We start from the raw sequence: 16,722 nt of genomic DNA on the forward strand, positions 1-16,722 counted from the left end.
AAAACAATCTCTGAATGCCGCAAATCTCTTAACGAGATGGCCACTCATCTGAGAATCAGCCTCATCTGGGTGCCTGGGCACCGCAACATTGAGGGCAACTGCATAGCAGACGAGCTGGCAAGACAGGGGACAACCGCCGATATCCTTCGTGATAAGGACACGGTAGGGATGCCCATGGCTACCTGCAAGCTCCTTCTCAGGCAGAGATTGTATACTCTTTCCAACAACCGTTGGAACTCAATCTCAATATGCCACAATTCTAGACTCACATGGCCAAACTATAACACGAAAAGAACAAAAACTCTCCTACAATGTAGTAGGGAGGACATCTCCACTCTCCTAAATGCCTTCACGGGCCACTGTCTCATAGGGACTCATGCGACAAGGCTGGGTCTAAGTAACCACGACTTCTGCCGCAGCTGCAAAGAGATAGACGAAGAGGAGAGCATCGAACACCTCCTATGCTTCTGCCCAGCGCATAACCTAAAGCGCTTTCAAACCCTAGGTAGCTACACACTTCCGAACCTTGCGGCCATTCAGGACGTAAGCATTCAAAAACTACTATGTTTCTTAAGAAGAACAGAATACTTCGCGAAGGCAGTAAACCCATGAGCTAGGGAAACGGATCTTTCAGAGATCATGTGGTATCACAAGGGGCCCATTGTGGCCTAAGTGAGGGGACTAATATTTAGTCTCCAACCACTCCTACCTAACCTAACCTAAGTTGTTACAACTTAAAATGTGCATGCACACGTCAATAATAGATTTTAAGAAAAAAAGGTATAAGTTTAGGGTTTCTTGACATATTAACTTCTACTCTTGGGAACTTCATTTTTTTCGAAAAAAAAATGTAAATCAAATCGTACGACTTTATCATGTAGTTGCCATGAACGATCGGATAACTAATGTTAAAGCAATACATCGACTGTTATATTTCGTTTTCGTTAAGCATGTACGGTAGACAATTCAAATGGAACATTATCTTAAAACTAGTGTATAGTTTCGTAAAAAACGGAAAGCTCTGTACATGCAATGATCCCACGGATATAGAAACTTGGAGAGTGCCGAAGTTAGCTTTCTTTCTTGTTAAATATAAACTTGCAGCACAGTTGAATAAAACTAAAAACCATTTTCAGGATGTAATGCGAAATAAATATAATTTATTTATTTTCTAATAGCTTAATAAAATAGAAAAAGCGCCTGCAAAACACCTTTTACTAAGGGTGCCTATGGTATATTATGACAAATTAGGCACCCATTATCAGACTATATTTATTGAGTTACACATTTCAAAGAAAATCATATGTTTTTTTGTCAATGCTAAAAATCATAATTAAAATATTTTGGAGTTTCTAAGATATCAAAAATATTAACCACAAAAGAATGAGTTATACTTTTAGTAAAAATACAGTACAATACAAATTATTAAGTTCAAAATAAAATTCGTGTCGTTCCTTTAAAAGGTTTTTTCTTACCGTTTTGTCATTTGTCAATGCTAAAAATCATAATTAAAATATTTTGAAGTTTCTATGATAACAAAAAAATTAACCACAAAAGAATGAGTTATACTTTTAGTAAAAATACAGTACAATACAAATTATTAAGTTCAAAATAAAATTCGTGTCGTTCCTTTAAAAGATTTTTTCTTACCGTATTATTGATGTTCAGACTTGTTCATAATTTACAGAAAAAATTTAACAATAAACTTCCAATGGTATAATCCAACCAACCCATTGGTGGGCATGTGTTATTTCAAAAGCTTACTAAATATTAGTAACAAATTGTAAACAGAAATTATAAAATAAATTAAATTCAATTTTGATCAAATATCTATAAATTATCCATGCGTACAACATACTCGTACATGCCCGTAAAGTTTCATCTTTAAAACAGCCTTGTGGCCGTGAAGCGACCATAATTTTAGAGCATTTTGTAATTATTGGGATCAACCGCGGGTCAAATGAGACGCATCCAGGAACCCCTGCCTTTCTCTTCGTCAACAGTTTAAGTTATTGTAGCCAGAAGCATGTCAGATTCAACTATCCTTTCCTTTGTAAGTTTTGTTTCGAGTCTCCCAACGAGTTAATTCAGATTTCGTCTCGTTTCATTTAGTAGGACTCCACTGCTGAATCTTTAGTCCCTGGCCACTCATCGGACAGCGACGTATCCAACTCCAGCGCTACTTCTAGCTCCAGCTTTAGTGCATCCGCGGCATCCAATTCATCGGCGGCCTCCAATTTATCTGCAGAACCCAATTCATCGGCGGCTTCCAACTTATCTGCAGCTTCCAATTCATCAGTGGAGGCCGCCAATTCATCCCTGGAAACCAATTTATCCTTGGAAAGCAGTTCATCATTGGAACACCATTCGTACTCGGAACACCATTCATCCCTGGAATCCAATTCACCCTTGGCATCCAACATCACCGACACTTCCGCGGACGGATCAAACATCCTGCAGTCCACGCAGGAAGATAGCTCTCTGAACATGATCCACGATGAATCCCACTCCCTGGTCAACTTGTCCGTTCCGGACGACGATGTTCCCTCGCAGATTAGATCACTCTCGCGAAATATGGCCGATTTTGAAGCCGAATTAGATGGCAGTAGGTCAACCTGAGTATTTAGTAGCAGTATCACATTGAATGACTCTTATGTCTTTCAGTTAATCGTTACTGCAACCGCGTGGCCCAGAACGTAATAAACATCACGCCAACATCTACCTCAACACCAACAGTTGTGCGTGGAAATCGTCGCAGGAGTGACAGTAAGTGGAAAACAAGTCTAATCCAAGCCTTGATTTCACGTTGCTCCATTATATACCGCGTATTGAAACTGTTTATAAGGAGATTAAAAAATCCACAAGAAAAATCATCCGGACTGTATGTAGATCAGTCCCAAAGCTCGCAGTACTGTGCACCAAGCCTTAGTTGCGTTTTTCTCAAAAACGCTTTGCTATTTAAGTTATATGTTAGATGCCTGTCCTTAGATTTGTCTCTTAATTTTTGCTCCTTTTTTGTCCTTTTACAAAATATTCTATACATTAGATTCTTGACTGGTAAAATTGGGGAATGTGCATTGATATATGTATATTTTTTTCTTGTACCTTGTATCCTGTTTACTATATCAAATACCTTGTATTCACATGGTAAAGAAGTAAGCAGACTACTCAAAAATGCCATAACCTAACCCCTATTTGACCTGAAGATTTGATAAAACTTATATTACAAATCTAAGGAAGACTAACTAAACAACTTATTACCCAATAGCGCTCACTTACCAATGTTGTAAGTAACGACACAAAATTGTTCTAATTTTCCTCTAGTAACTCCAGTGGAAGTGATAGATTTGTCCCATCTGGAATTCGTACCTCCCATTCGATCCGCCCGTAATCGAGCTCCCGACGCTGTTATCGACTTGTGCACCCCCGACGGAGCCAGACGCCGTTTAGAGACTCACACGAACGACTCGCCTACCATTCAAAATCGTCGTCCTGTCCTCGCTCGGCGGATCGAAAATTCTCCAGTAGTGGATCTCGACGATGTGTCGCCGCCCAAGCGCGCCCACCGTGATCCCGAGTTGTCCCAGAGGGAGGATGCCTACAAATGCCCGGTCTGCATGGAAGGCGTGAGAGACCGCCAGCCGATGTCAACAATTTGCGGACACGTTTTTTGCCGAGAATGTATCCAAACTGCCATCAGCTCCACGCACAAGTGTCCAATGTGCAACAAAAAGCTAACAGCATGTCAATGTAATCGCATTTATCTATGAGTTGCTTGTTCTGTACTTTATTTGAATTTGCTCTGTGAGCTACATTCCAATTCCTATTAATATATATTTTAACATAGTTCGTTTAAATTATTGGCCTACATAATGTTAAAGACGGCAAATGAATGTCCGATCTTGTGATTTACATACAATTATTTTTAAGTTATCTTTTGTAACCCATTCCGCCAAAAAAATCATTAATACAAGTTTGTGAAATGAAATATTGCCTAGTTATGAATCGAACCATTCTCAGGTTAGAATAAGAAACGAAGACCGATTCCGATGGTCAAAACTTTAGTTTGAATAATTTATTAAACGCTGTTTAATAAAGTAAATATTTTTGAAATAAATTGGTCACAGTTAATCATCGCAAGGTTCTTGCCTGAAAACGTACAGGCTCCGAATCTTTGAAGAAGTCAACCGTCCGGCCAATATACCATAAGTGAAAATATTAAACGTTGAAACGGACAGACGGTCTAAATAGACTGGCTGTTAATGGTGATCAAGAATATAAAGACTTTTCTTCTGACTGAAATTATAATACCCTTTGCAAGTACATAATAAATAGCAAAGGACAGCATATACATAAAAATATACATAAAATATATTTTCCTATGATGTCACCTGGTTTTATCATTGAACTATCGTTCTAAACATTCGTCAGAAGAAATCTACAACTTTGTTCGACTACGAAATTGTCAGGGGGAGGGTTAAACTACCAACCAGACTTACTGTGTGAGAGGGATGGAGACAAGCTTTATGCAACTCTGTTTTTCACTAACAAATCTAGCCTATAGCGTATCCTATCTTCTTCTATAGCTCCACTGACCTACGGCGCCAACTTGCCTATAGCGCCCCTAGCGGCTTGGTGGCGTATTAGTGAAAACAGCTTATTTGCTGCATTTGGCGTGCAATCTCGATTGAATTGCAAAATATTGATTATTATTTAGTTATAACTTTTAAATGACTACATTATACATTAGATTATAGGGGATCCTGCGAACCGCTGGTTTGTTACGCCGACAAACCGAAAAAGAAATGCAAAGCCGTCTTAAATAAAAATTATAACTGAAATGTATTTATTTTGTCCACACCCCCACCCCAACGCCCGTAACGCTAAAATCTGTCTGACGCCTACTTTTTAAAAGAGGACAATGTTTGCTTTAGCAGAGGGCCACGCCACAAACCCCAGTTCCCAAGTCACAAAAAAATATTTATGTTCATTACATTTTTGCTTCACTTAATTTTTCAATAGCCATCGGAATGCCCAAATAGCTTAAGTTTGACCATTAGTTTATAATTAAAATTGGTTGGCTAAGTACGGGAATATGATAGTCGAGGCACTCGGCTATAGCGATTAGTTGAGGGATACATCCCTAAGAAGGAATAATTTTAAATAGAAGGTCTGACTGGGAGCAACGAAAATATTTCCAATCCTCCAAGTATGCTATGCAAAATGTTGAAATGTAAAAACAAAAATTGAATTACATTAATTCTTTATTAGGTTTCGTATTTGTTCACGTTGTTTCTCCCGTTTTTGTATAAAACCACCATAAATCCAAATTTTGGTATGAGTAAGGAAATAATAACAAATAGGCCATCCGGTATAGCAAGCTCAATCTACCCTAAGCGTATACCCAAAATAAAGGTTGGTGCAATCAAGGACGAACTAGGATTCACGCTAAGCGAAAGATTGGCCCTCAGACAAGCGTGGAATTTGATCAGACCCTTTGAGCGGCGCTACGGACAGGATGTATTCTATAGGTAAGGTTTATTTTTAATTGAGATAACGATATAAACAATTACTATGTAGCTTCTTAAATGATATGTATTGGGGTATCAATAAGTTCAGGGATGGTCGTGACCTTAACCTGAAGGCCATGCACTCGCATGCGCTGCAATTTATCCACTTTTTTGGTCTTCTCATCGAAGAGGCGGATCCTGTGATGTTCCAGCTGATGATAAATGACAACAACCTCACCCACAGTCGATGCAAAGTGGGATCCGCTTATATAGGGGTGAGTATGATTCCCAGAAAGGCTGCTAGGGTCTGATTCACATATAGTTTTCCAAAAGAATAATTATGTATATAAAGACATTATCTTGAGCCTGAACAAATTATACGTCAATAAATGGGTTTTAAAATGTGTCACTAAATAAATATGAATCTTTTTGAAAACCGCAAATTGCTCAACAATTTTCCGTTATTTATTGTGGTTGCTGTCTTAGTGCATCACTGTACTTATCAATATATTGTTTAATATGTTTGATTTTAAAGACATTCGTATTTGCTTAACGTCTAACATTACTCTTGTTTGCAGACAAAAATTGGGCAAGTGATTCAAAAAAGTTTTTCTTAAATGTTAGGACAGTCTTTGTGAAAAATAGAAGACTATTTAAAGAGCTATAGCTGGTTTAGTAAAAGTATTCAAAATTAATGATATTGCTCAAAACCTGGATTGCTATGGTGATGCCGGCAATTTGTCAAATTGTTTAAGTTGTTACAGCTTAAAATGTGCATGCACACGTTAAATAAGTTTTTTCTATCCGCAGAATTAATATATTTAGCGGAAGAAAAAGAACTATTATCTTTTATATGACGGAATGTTTTGAATCGTTTTTAAACAATATTTCGGCCATTGATTGTTGCATCTGCTTAAGAAGAAGAGTCTTTCCGGAACCGCATCCGGTCCTCTTTGTACATTCTATTGTACATAATGTGTGCTACAGATAGACTTCAAACAATTTTTAAGAATGCTGTGGTGCTTTTAAGGGTCACAGAAACTAAGATATTTTATGATTGCAGTTTTATAAGTTTAGAAGTTTTATTTATTCGGTCCGCTGTCTGGTGTGGTCGATTAATATCGTGGTTCCCTGAGTCGAGCAGACTTTTGTAGACGTACATATATGATACAAAAATTCACTGAAATTAGTTTGTTAGCTTAGTTACACATTTCAAAGAAAATCATATGTTTTTGGTCAATGCTAAAAATCATAATTCAAATATTTTGCAGTTTCTATGATAACAAAAAAATAACCACAAAAGAATTTGTAATACTTTTAGTAAATATACAGTACAGTACAAAATTATTAAGTTCAAAGTAAAATTCGTGTCGTTCCTTTAAAAAGTTTTTTCTTACCGTATTATTGATGTTCAGACCATTTCCTAATTTCCAGAAAAAATGTAACAAAATCTTTCAATGGTATAATCCAACTACTCCACAAAATTAAAAAACCCTAAAAGATGTGAACATCAAACTTTCGTAAAGCCATTAGGTATTTTATTTGGAATTATCAATGTTTAAAAGTTTATTAAGCACTCCTTCACTTTCTACTGTACAGAATCTGGCCCAGGCCCTGGTGGACTATGTTCTGAAGGTGTTCCATAAGGTCAGCTCCCCATCTCTGGAACGGGGCTTCAGGAAAATCGTCGAGAAGTTCCAGAACTACCATGACCACCAGCCAACTAAGACCGCCTATCATCGCGTGAGCAAGCTGGACGTCCTCTAGGGGCATTATTCATGGATCAATGACGAGCGTCACCGAGCTCCCAGTGGAAACCCAGGGCATAAATCGGAATTATATCGGGCTGCTGCTGCCGGCGTCGCTGCTGCGGCCGCTGCCTCTGCCACTGCGATATCAGGCTTTTAGTATCAGCCTCTGTCGCAGTCGCCGTCGCAGTCGCCGCTTATTTCGCTTAGCTGCTAAGCGATTTCCTTGGAGAAATTCAGTTCAGCTCGGACGCTCATCGCGCCCATCCACACGTTTCAATAGTTAAAGCTTCCAGAGAATCGAAACTGATCACAAAAAGTGCCACCCACGAAATAAATACAATTAGACAGAACCAATAACCTCGCAGAAGGGGGAAAACATTTAAACAGTGCTGCTTTAAAAGTTATTGCAACATGGTGGCTACCGAGGACGTTAAAATGGTAATTAAACTACAAAAATGGTTTGTCTTGGGTTTAGTGTACAGCTGAAATAAACAATCGGAATATACATTAAGATATGTTCTTTTAACGTGCGCTATCGATTTATTACGCATACGACATGATGGCCAGTACATTTGGTAACATTAAATTTGAAAATTGCTATTAATAAACAAGCTGTGGGGAATGTCTAAGATTAGATTTCTATATGAATGCTGAAGTATCTGACTGTTAAGTAAGAGCCATTGCTAGGGCACACATGGTTTGTTCGTGTTTTTCCACTCAAAAGAAATCAATTAATAAGTAGAAAGCAGAATAAATTTTTTTCCTTTCATTACGGATTTTTTTAAAGGAAAGAAAAAGCTAAGTTTCCCTGGACAATCTATAGTAATTACTGTAGTTTAAGGAACCTATTGAGCTTTGTTCTCAATCACTCAATTATGGTATAAACAATTCCGCTACCTGTTTAATTAGCCACACAAATTTGCATTTATTGCCCTCAATCAAAGAAATTATTTATTAGGTAGTAATTGCGAAACGATTTCCAAGTGGACAACAAAAATATCTAATCAAATGCGCCTCCTGAAGAAGTTTACGCAAAGTTCAAGATTTATAAAGGCCCCCCTGAACAGGTTTGTTTACGATTCCGTACAAGAGGTTGTCAAGCCAACCTAGTGTTATCGGGAGCCATAAACCAAGATTAGAGAGGGCTTAGGACCACAGGATCGAGAGTTTTGTACCTGGGGGGTGGCACACAGCACTATCTCGCTCTTGGCAGTGGAACAGACAATCGATCGATTGCTTGCCACTCGACAAGGCTCCCTGAAGAGGCTCTTACCGAACGACGCGATGGGGCATCAGGAAGTCGTATACCCGTAATAGAGCACGGGGCCTATAGGCGTAATCGGGGAGCGAGGAGATCGCCAAGATCTCGAGGAAGCAGCAGCTACGATCGGCGTGCGGTTCACGCAGCCACTAACTGCTTTCGATAATGGCCAATTAGCTTTCTACCTTTGAGCGTGACGCTGGGCTCTTTAGATTCAGATTTAAAAAGTCGATTTCCAGCCGTCCAAATGATTCATTTTCAGCCACTTCTGGTGATAAGGCGAAGCGAATTTGAGTTTGTTTCGGCTGCTGCTCCACTGGGACAGCGTTTTATCAAATCAGTCGGTAAAACGATAATCGGTGCAGCAATATAATATTATGTACATTTTTTCAGTCGCGTGCCAATCAGTATTTGTTGTTTATGTTTACTGACATATTTATTCCGAGTTTATCTGACTTGCACTGGACTGTCGGGCAATCTGCAGGGAAAAATAATAATATTTACATATCAATACGTTTTTGAGTTTCATGGTCATTGCGGTGTCCGGTAAAATGCGATTTCTAAAATAGCGAGTATTTACTAGTGGAGATTTTCTTTGATGTTTCATTAAACATTTCGGATGTAAATAGATTGGAAGTCTGAAGAACCTTCAGTAAGTTCAAGAAACTTCCATACGATACGCTACAAAACGACAATGAGAAACAAAGGACTTGGAATTTAAAAATAAGTCATACCAAGCAACCATGATTACCCAAGAACTGCAGTAATTATAATATTGAGTTTGTCCTTATATTTATCTCTTAGTAAGTTCGAGGAAAACAGCTATTGTTTCAATTCATTATAAAAATAAAGTGAAGACAATTATTTATTTTGACAGGCATTTTATTTTTAACGTTTGTATCTCTTAAGATGATTCATAGTCACCAAGAAAGGAAGTATGCACCCTTGCAGTTAATATCATGTCATGGAATATATGTAAATAGGTTCTGCATTTCCAATATTTTAAAGAATTGTATTCTAAAAGTAACTTCTTTAAAAATAGAGTACACCCGTAGAAGAATATGATCAAAAGCAACGACGCTATAATTTGTTCCCTGTTATTTTCCCCTTAATTTTCTGATCGATCCAATGGCAGCTACATGATATAGTTGTCCGTTTTCTAAACATACAATTTTAAATTTTAAGAACCAACGAAGCTACACTACTTTTCAATCATTTTTCCGGAGATATCGGATATTGTTGCCCGAAGCGGTACGTTCCGCCTTAAATATTAATTGCAAAAGAAAGAAGTCTTTTTGGTAATGCAATGTCTAAGTCGACTTGACTGTTGATGATGATCATTCATTATACTCTTTGCCATGGCATACAAATTTGCAGTGTAAGCGACTTCAAAGATTAAAAGTGTTGCCCTTTATAGTACTTATTTTCCAAAGAACATTAGTCGTATAACTACGCCAAGTGTAGGTCCATAAGCCACTTAGAAAGACACTTTGTTGCGGCTTTGCCATTTTCATAGTCTATATTTAGGAGTATTCAAATGCTCAGCACACCTTGAAGCAGAAGCGGTGGCCAAGGGTAAACAATATCGCTTTAATTACCGCATGGGCAACGGACTTGAGCGAATTAAGGGAATTGCGTCAATAAAAGAAATTGTCTATCGGCTGGGTGAGCTGCAATGGCACGGGCCACCGTAAAACCAGGGAAAATGTGGGCGTGTAGGCGGAAGCATCGAACATAAAAGCCCCCGTGCGCCTCGAATGTATACACGAATGCATAGGTGGGTCCGATACTCGGAAATCGGGGCAGGTACTTGGGAACAGGCCTCCCGAATGCAAAAGCACATGGCACATGGCACAAGGCACTCGGTGAACTTGACATCGGAAAAACAGCGAAAGAAAGTAAACAGAGCACAGCAAACGATGCAAACTAATTAGCATGTGATGTTGATGAGCGCCCCTATTTGTACACCGAGAAAAACCACCTACCTAAAATGATTCAGGGCTGTCACAAAAATCAACTGATACGGTATCTATAAATCGAATATGGGAGCTGTGTAGCACACTTTTAGACACATTTGATGTGGTTTTAAAATGCATTTTACTTTACTTCAACATTTTGTTATTCCAGAATTTATATGAAAAACAGTTTGGTATCTAATCCAAAATGTTAAGTTTATTGATGAAACAATGTCTTAATATATTCGAGTAGCATCACAATAATTTGTATATATTCGTCTTTAATTCAAATGACGTTTGAAAACAATTGAAACATTTTAATACCCCCATCAAATAGTAAATAAAAAGTTAGTTTAAAACCTTAATCCGAGTTCCTTATCTGCTAAGCGATTAGTTTTTCTCAGTGAAAGGTGGGTGTGTCTGCGGAATCGTGCTGACCCCTTTCGCTATCTCCTTCGCACTCGATTGCCTCTCGCTCGCTCCGCCGGCGGCTGTTCGACTTGTTTGGGTGTGAATGCGGCGACAGGTTTCTTTTGGCATGCACTTGACGCCATAAGAGGCACATACGTGTTCTATTTTATAATTAGACATTCCGCCTTAATAACATTTTAAACGGTCGCTTGCACATCCATCAAGGAATCAACTTCATAAGGAACTATTCTATGTGGTTGTCATCTAATCGGAGACATGTTTCTGTTTACGGGCGGAGAATACCCGATGGATTGGGTTCTATTTGGCAAGTGCATCGTAAACGCAAACGCACCGAGATGCATTTAGCAATTTAATTTTAACTGGCGGGCGCTTTGTCGGAAGTATTGGTTTGCTTGGACTTTGATCCACTCAGGTGCGGTGGCGTATGCGTAATATCTGCGTGGTTTCACTTGAGAGAACGCACTAGATTGATTTCTATTGATGTACAATTAATATGACAATGCAAATATTTTCTTGGGGCAAGGTTGTTTGGTCGAATATCTTAAAAAGCCTTCCAACAGGTTGTCCATTACTTTCGTCTAAACACATTTTACCTATTTCGAGAGGAAATCCACTTGTCTCTGACGTAAAACAAGAGATTCTACTGCATCTGATGCGCGTAATCTGCTGGCAACCCAACGAAATTCCGCCACAAGCGCCAGATAAAATAAAAGTTCTATGCACAATAGAAGAATTTTCGCCAAGACTCGAGATGAAAATACGTTTTTTCGAAGAGTCCAACGATTCAGATTCAGTCGTCTCGAGGTGTTCGCACGAGACAATCCACTGCCCCAGAGGCATCGACTAAAATTAGCGGAAAAATCAAAACAAAATATATTTATACATAGGAACGCTTTCCTAAGATAATTAATGGGAAACGCTACAAATAAGTGAAATAACTATATAAGCCAATATATACAAACCATAAAATAGTGTTTTTTACACCAACAAAGATTCAAAAAATTTGGCACAGTGCGTTCTTTGTGCGATCGTCTTATATAAGGCGTTGGTAAAGAACCCGGAAATCGGCCGAGTCTCGAATGGATTCGGAAAAGGTGGTCCGCGCCATGGCTCGTTGGTGGCAGGTAAAATCCGATTGGAGGAAGATTCAACATCGTAATCCGAGAGTTTGGCAGAAAAATATATCTGATGTGTTTCAAAGTTAGCAAGCGAGCGAGAAAAGCAATAATACTGTGTATTGGCATTTGGTTATAAAGATAATATCAAAGTTACTTTTCCCTGTTGATAATAGAATGCCAAGAAAAATGAAATATTACATATGATAATAAAATAATACACTTATAAATATTTTGTTGTAAACTGAAAAGGCGCTTTAGTTAGATATATAATCAAACTAAATAGCTTTTAGGATTTATTTAACTTGTCTTTTAATACAGTTCTGGCTTTACCTAGGGACAGCTCTTAAAATTGTTTTTTTACATCGCTAAACGTTGGGGTTTTGTGTAGCGCCCTAGCTATTTTCAGAGTTACGTATACGGTTTTAATCAGAGTCCAGAGAAACACAAGCACTTTGCCTATTATCATAAGTAGGGCGCTGAGGAAACCAAGAAGGGCAGCAATCGTAATCATTATGAATACTTAAATATTTTCACACAGATCCTTAAAAGCGTTCTTTTTTTTCAGACTGTCAGTCAAGAGGATAGCGACTCACGCAATCCGATAACCTACGACCTCCTGCAAGAAAGCGTAGCGAAGAACTCGAAGACGCGGCAGTACCTGGCGGCCATTATAAGTGAGAAGAATTAATTTATTTAGTCCGATGAGGTCCTTAAGGTGTGTTTATTCAACTCTTACAGTTTGTTTGGGTGCGGTCGCTGCTGGTACTGCGTTATCCTGGACCTCTCCTGTATTTCCGCAGATATCTGTCAATGTCAACGATACTGCAAATGGAACTAAAACTATACCGATTTCCACCGAAGATGACTTTAAGCTGACCGCTTCGCAACGTAAGTAACTTTCTTGTAGACCTTGTTACTTTTTGTAGATAGCAAACTACTATTAAACTGCATAGATAATACAATTTGCAAGCCTTACTAGTTCAGCAAAGAGTACTTGCACTTTGACTAGCGACCGAAAAATAAGGGACAAAGAAATAACTTGCTTCTCGAATCTCATTAATATAGTATAATTAGATGATTGGTCCCATTATAGCGAATAAATGTAATCGAAATAAAAATAAAAACTAAAATAATTCAATATCTGTAAAAGAAAAGCATTGAAACAATCAAGAATTTAGGAAGCGTTGAATCTGTCAATTTTTTTTTTGCGGAATTCCCGCTCAATATAGAATCCCCTCCTTATTTTGATTGACTAAAACCCTCCAAATAGAGTACGGGGATATAAGCTGCCTTGTTGATACAAGTGGTTGGGACTTACGTGACCACAGATTGATAATAAACAGATAGATAATGAATCCCGTACATGGTGACCATACGTCACTGATAAAGGAAAGCTCATACTATGGTTTTTAGTTACGGGCTTACGGGCTTATCAAGTTCGGGAGATTATCTGAAAAAATTTGTTTTTCCAGAGACATGGGTCAGCTCAATGTTGCCCCTTGGCGCCCTTTTCGGAGCCCTACCCTCTGGATATATAGCCGATATGATCGGCAGACGTTATACTGCCATAGTCATGGACGTTCCCTTCATTTTGGCCTGGATCTCGATCAGTTTTGCCAATTCAGTCGGCTGGCTTTACTTGGGAAGATTTTTGATCGGTAGGTGATGGATCTGACGTTGTTTCAAAATTGGTATTAACGTTGGACTTTTCCCAGGTATATCCACTGGCAGCTTCTGCGTGGTGGCTCCCATGTACATCTCGGAGATCGCGGAGACCAGCATTCGCGGCAGCCTGGGCACATTGTTCCAGCTGCTCCTCACGATCGGCATCCTGTTCATCTATGTGGTGGGGAATTTGGTAGCGTGGAAAACCCTGAGCTTGCTGTGTCTTGTCATACCAATTATACTTTTAATCGGACTCTTTTTCCTGCCTGAAACTCCAGTCTATCTCCTTAAAAGGGTAAGCAAGCTGATGAACCCGTTGATAATGTATGTTAGGGAACGAAACTTAAATGTGCAGTGTAAAAGTACGGATACATTAACTATTCCTTTTTACTATGATAATATGTTTTTCCACATTTATAAATATTACGATTGTATGTAATTTTTTATTTTACGAAGTATTGATATTAAAACCAACTTTCACTTCCAGGGCAAGCGATCCGAGGCCAACAGCGCCCTGAAATGGTTGTGGGGTGATTACTGCAACACCACCAGCGCCATCCAGGGGATCCAGAACGACCTGGACCAGACCGGAGCGGATGCCTCCATTATGGACCTGTTCAGCAATCGCGCCTCTCGCAAGGGACTGGTGATCTCCGTACTCCTCATGTTCTTCCAGCAGTTCTCCGGCATCAACGCGGTGATCTTCTTCATGAACCAGATCTTTGAGGCGAGCAAGAGCCTGGACCCCGGCCTCTGCACAATAGTCGTGGGCGTGGTGCAGGTGCTCATGACCCTGGTCTCCTCCCTGCTGATCGAGAAGGCCGGCCGCAAGATACTGCTGGTCTTCAGCAGCTCGGTCATGACCGTCTGCCTGGCCATGCTGGGTGCCTTCAACACGCTGCAGAAGCACAATCCCGAGGAGGCAAAGGCCCTCGACTGGCTGCCCCTGCTCTGCATAGTGCTGTTCATCGTCAGCTTCTCGGTGGGCTACGGCCCCATTCCCTGGATGATGATGGGCGAACTCTTCATGCCGGACGTGAAGGGCACCGCCGTGTCCCTGAGTGTCATGATGAACTGGGTGTGCGTGTTTTTCGTGACCTGGCTCTTCGGCCAGTTGAAGGCCGTCGGGCCCGATGTGCCCTTCTGGTTCTTCAGCGGCTGGATGGCGGTGGCCACTGCCTACGTGGCCATCGCCTTGCAGGAGACCAAGGGCAAGACTGCCACCCAAATCCAGAGCTGGCTGGCCGGTCACTAGGGGCCCCCTGGATGCCATTACAACCGTAGGTGGGTAAGCAGAAAATGCCAAAAAGTAATGTAGGAAGGTTTTTCGTTTGAAGCCTTAAGTTCAGCACACAAAACATTTATTCCGTCTGAACCAGGAGAAGCCGATATAATCTTTGGCGAAGGTAGAAGAAACCGTTTCGGATCTAAGGACAATAACACACAAAATGTACAATTTAACTTATTGATGTTCCACAGTTTTCACGGTGTTTAAATTGACTCTGAAGCTTACATTTAGTGTAGTTCAATTAGTTCCTAAGTACTCATGGTCACGCCCCCATAGCTGTAAGATTCGACGGAGTGCCACCCCGTTTTGTGGTCTCCTTTTTGTAGAAACATCCTGCTGTGTGTAAATGTACGTATAACATGGCAAAGACATATACCTGTAACTGTAACTATAGTAAACATGTAATAAATGTACATATGTTTGATAATAAAAGTAAACTGTACAGAAGCCCGTAGTGTTTTGTGGGTCAGATTGATAGCGATAACCCCGGGAGCCGGTACGCCCCTAAAGTGCGAAATTAGACCGCTATCAGGCGACTATTTCCAATCGGCTGGACGTTAGCGACAGGCCACGCCCACTCCTGGCGCCAGTGCTCGGCGCTCCTGCTCCACCCACCACCCACCACCCCCTCTTCATGGTCAGTGTGAAGGTCATCGGCGGTTGATTGATTGATCGACATCGGAATCGGCAGAGCGGTGCACAAAATGCAAATTGAAATCGTGCCAGCCATCCCGCTCCGATCGATTGCCGGCATTTCTATGCAAATATTTAACGCAATTACAGGAAGCCCACCGAGGCGCGTATTTGCTTGGATATTTGCTCACATGCTCAACAGGTTGTCGACAATCAGCAACAAGGCAGATACAAATGGCAAATATTGTCATATTTCAGGGGGTGGAAATGGGGGAGCGATTCTGTCGCTGGAGATCGTTTTAGTTGCAGTTTACGCCCATTGCCGATAATTTCAATTGCGTTCGAGTGTCTGGTAAATAAATCGTTTTAATTGATGGGCTATATCCAATATACGATTAGAGCTTGCAGCTGATTAGCTTGTACTAAAGTGCACACATGTCAATGTAATTAATTGTGGATGTTGCTAGCTAACTATTTATCTGATAAAATATAAATTTGATATCTAATTTAAACTATAAGAAATCCAACTACGCTGTCAGAAATATCAAAATGCCTTTAAATGTATGCTATCAGTTTTCAACTTACCTAATCCATTTACTTACTTAACTTATTTCTAATCCAAACAAAATTGTAAAAGGCAATTTTAAAAGCTCTGTAGAGTCTACAGTATAGACCCTTAATTAAAAACAAAATAAATATAGCTCGTAAATATTGCAGGTGACAAAACTTCCGCTGGAGATCATGTAACATTTTTAGTCTGTTATTGCCGATAATTTCAATTCCCATCCGAGGTTCGAGTGTCTGGTCAATAAATCGATTAATGTATGCACCCGGGGATACTGTTAGTAAATTATTCTTCGGGTGGAAAAAATATTTTTACTCTCCTAATTTGTAGAAACTTTATTTAGGACACTATACATATTCTCCTAATCGGGCAGTTTGTGCAGCTTTAAAATGTTGTTTTGATTGAGGAAAGGGAAGTTAGGGTGGGAAATTTTGTTATTATTTATTTGTTCCTAATATTTGTTTCGTTATCATAGGGCAGTAAAACGATTTACAACTGGGAGCTACTTGTATTTATGGTAGAATTATCGATTTATGGCCTCTTT

The 16,722-nt window shown here is 39.7% G+C and overlaps 3 protein-coding genes across 6 annotated transcripts; all 3 read left to right on the forward strand.

Moving 5' to 3' along the window:
• Nucleotides 1-1,913: 1,913 nt before the first annotated feature.
• Nucleotides 1,914-3,857, forward strand: LOC136117103 (LON peptidase N-terminal domain and RING finger protein 2). Of its 2 annotated transcripts, none has more exons than XM_065866364.2 (4): nucleotides 1,914-2,053; nucleotides 2,116-2,605; nucleotides 2,665-2,766; nucleotides 3,325-3,857. In XM_065866364.2, exons 1-4 carry the CDS (start codon nucleotides 2,027-2,029, stop codon nucleotides 3,768-3,770), a joined length of 1,065 nt encoding a protein of 354 aa, XP_065722436.2. In that variant the 5' UTR covers nucleotides 1,914-2,026; the 3' UTR covers nucleotides 3,771-3,857. The 2 variants fall into 2 exon arrangements, with proteins under 2 accessions (XP_065722436.2, XP_065722437.2); XM_065866365.2 differs by having other exon boundaries at nucleotides 1,922-2,053; nucleotides 2,113-2,605.
• Nucleotides 3,858-5,205: 1,348 nt separating this feature from the next.
• Nucleotides 5,206-7,348, forward strand: LOC108013802 (uncharacterized). Of its 2 annotated transcripts, none has more exons than XM_065865822.2 (3): nucleotides 5,206-5,531; nucleotides 5,620-5,785; nucleotides 7,110-7,348. In XM_065865822.2, exons 1-3 carry the CDS (start codon nucleotides 5,338-5,340, stop codon nucleotides 7,275-7,277), a joined length of 528 nt encoding a protein of 175 aa, XP_065721894.2. In that variant the 5' UTR covers nucleotides 5,206-5,337; the 3' UTR covers nucleotides 7,278-7,348. The 2 variants fall into 2 exon arrangements, with proteins under 2 accessions (XP_065721894.2, XP_065721893.2); XM_065865821.2 differs by having other exon boundaries at nucleotides 5,209-5,531; nucleotides 5,581-5,785.
• Nucleotides 7,349-7,508: 160 nt separating this feature from the next.
• LOC108014357 (facilitated trehalose transporter Tret1-2 homolog) lies at nucleotides 7,509-15,427 on the forward strand. 2 transcript variants are annotated; one of them, XM_036819140.3, is made up of 6 exons: nucleotides 7,509-7,699; nucleotides 12,593-12,701; nucleotides 12,766-12,915; nucleotides 13,500-13,685; nucleotides 13,743-13,987; nucleotides 14,180-15,427. In XM_036819140.3, the coding sequence occupies exons 1-6, from the start codon at nucleotides 7,673-7,675 to the stop codon at nucleotides 14,945-14,947; spliced, it is 1,485 nt and encodes a 494-aa protein (XP_036675035.3). In that variant the 5' UTR covers nucleotides 7,509-7,672; the 3' UTR covers nucleotides 14,948-15,427. The 2 variants fall into 2 exon arrangements, with proteins under 2 accessions (XP_036675035.3, XP_016935933.3); XM_017080444.4 differs by lacking the exon at nucleotides 7,509-7,699 and adding an exon at nucleotides 11,706-12,033.
• The last annotated feature ends 1,295 nt before the right edge of the window (nucleotides 15,428-16,722 follow it).

Source organism: Drosophila suzukii, chromosome 3, assembly GCF_043229965.1.
Source record: "Drosophila suzukii chromosome 3, CBGP_Dsuzu_IsoJpt1.0, whole genome shotgun sequence".
Lineage (NCBI taxonomy): Eukaryota > Metazoa > Arthropoda > Insecta > Diptera > Drosophilidae > Drosophila > Drosophila suzukii.

Coding starts and splice junctions, on each gene's coding strand:
- LOC136117103 (XM_065866364.2), top strand. CDS start 2,027: ATGTCAGATTCAACTATCCTTTCCTTT. Junction 2,606..2,664: donor TGAAGCCGAATTAGATGGCA/GTAGGTCAACCT, acceptor TATGTCTTTCAG/TTAATCGTTACTGCAACCGC. Junction 2,767..3,324: donor AAATCGTCGCAGGAGTGACA/GTAAGTGGAAAA, acceptor ATTTTCCTCTAG/TAACTCCAGTGGAAGTGATA.
- LOC108013802 (XM_065865821.2), top strand. CDS start 5,338: ATGAGTAAGGAAATAATAACAAATAGGCCATCCGGTATAGCAAGCTCA. Junction 5,532..5,580: donor GGACAGGATGTATTCTATAG/GTAAGGTTTATT, acceptor ATTACTATGTAG/CTTCTTAAATGATATGTATT. Junction 5,786..7,109: donor TGGGATCCGCTTATATAGGG/GTGAGTATGATT, acceptor TCTACTGTACAG/AATCTGGCCCAGGCCCTGGT.
- LOC108014357 (XM_017080444.4), top strand. CDS start 11,989: ATGGATTCGGAAAAGGTGGTCCGCGCCATGGCTCGTTGGTGGCAG. Junction 12,034..12,592: donor CCATGGCTCGTTGGTGGCAG/GTAAAATCCGAT, acceptor CTTTTTTTTCAG/ACTGTCAGTCAAGAGGATAG. Junction 13,988..14,179: donor CAGTCTATCTCCTTAAAAGG/GTAAGCAAGCTG, acceptor TTTCACTTCCAG/GGCAAGCGATCCGAGGCCAA.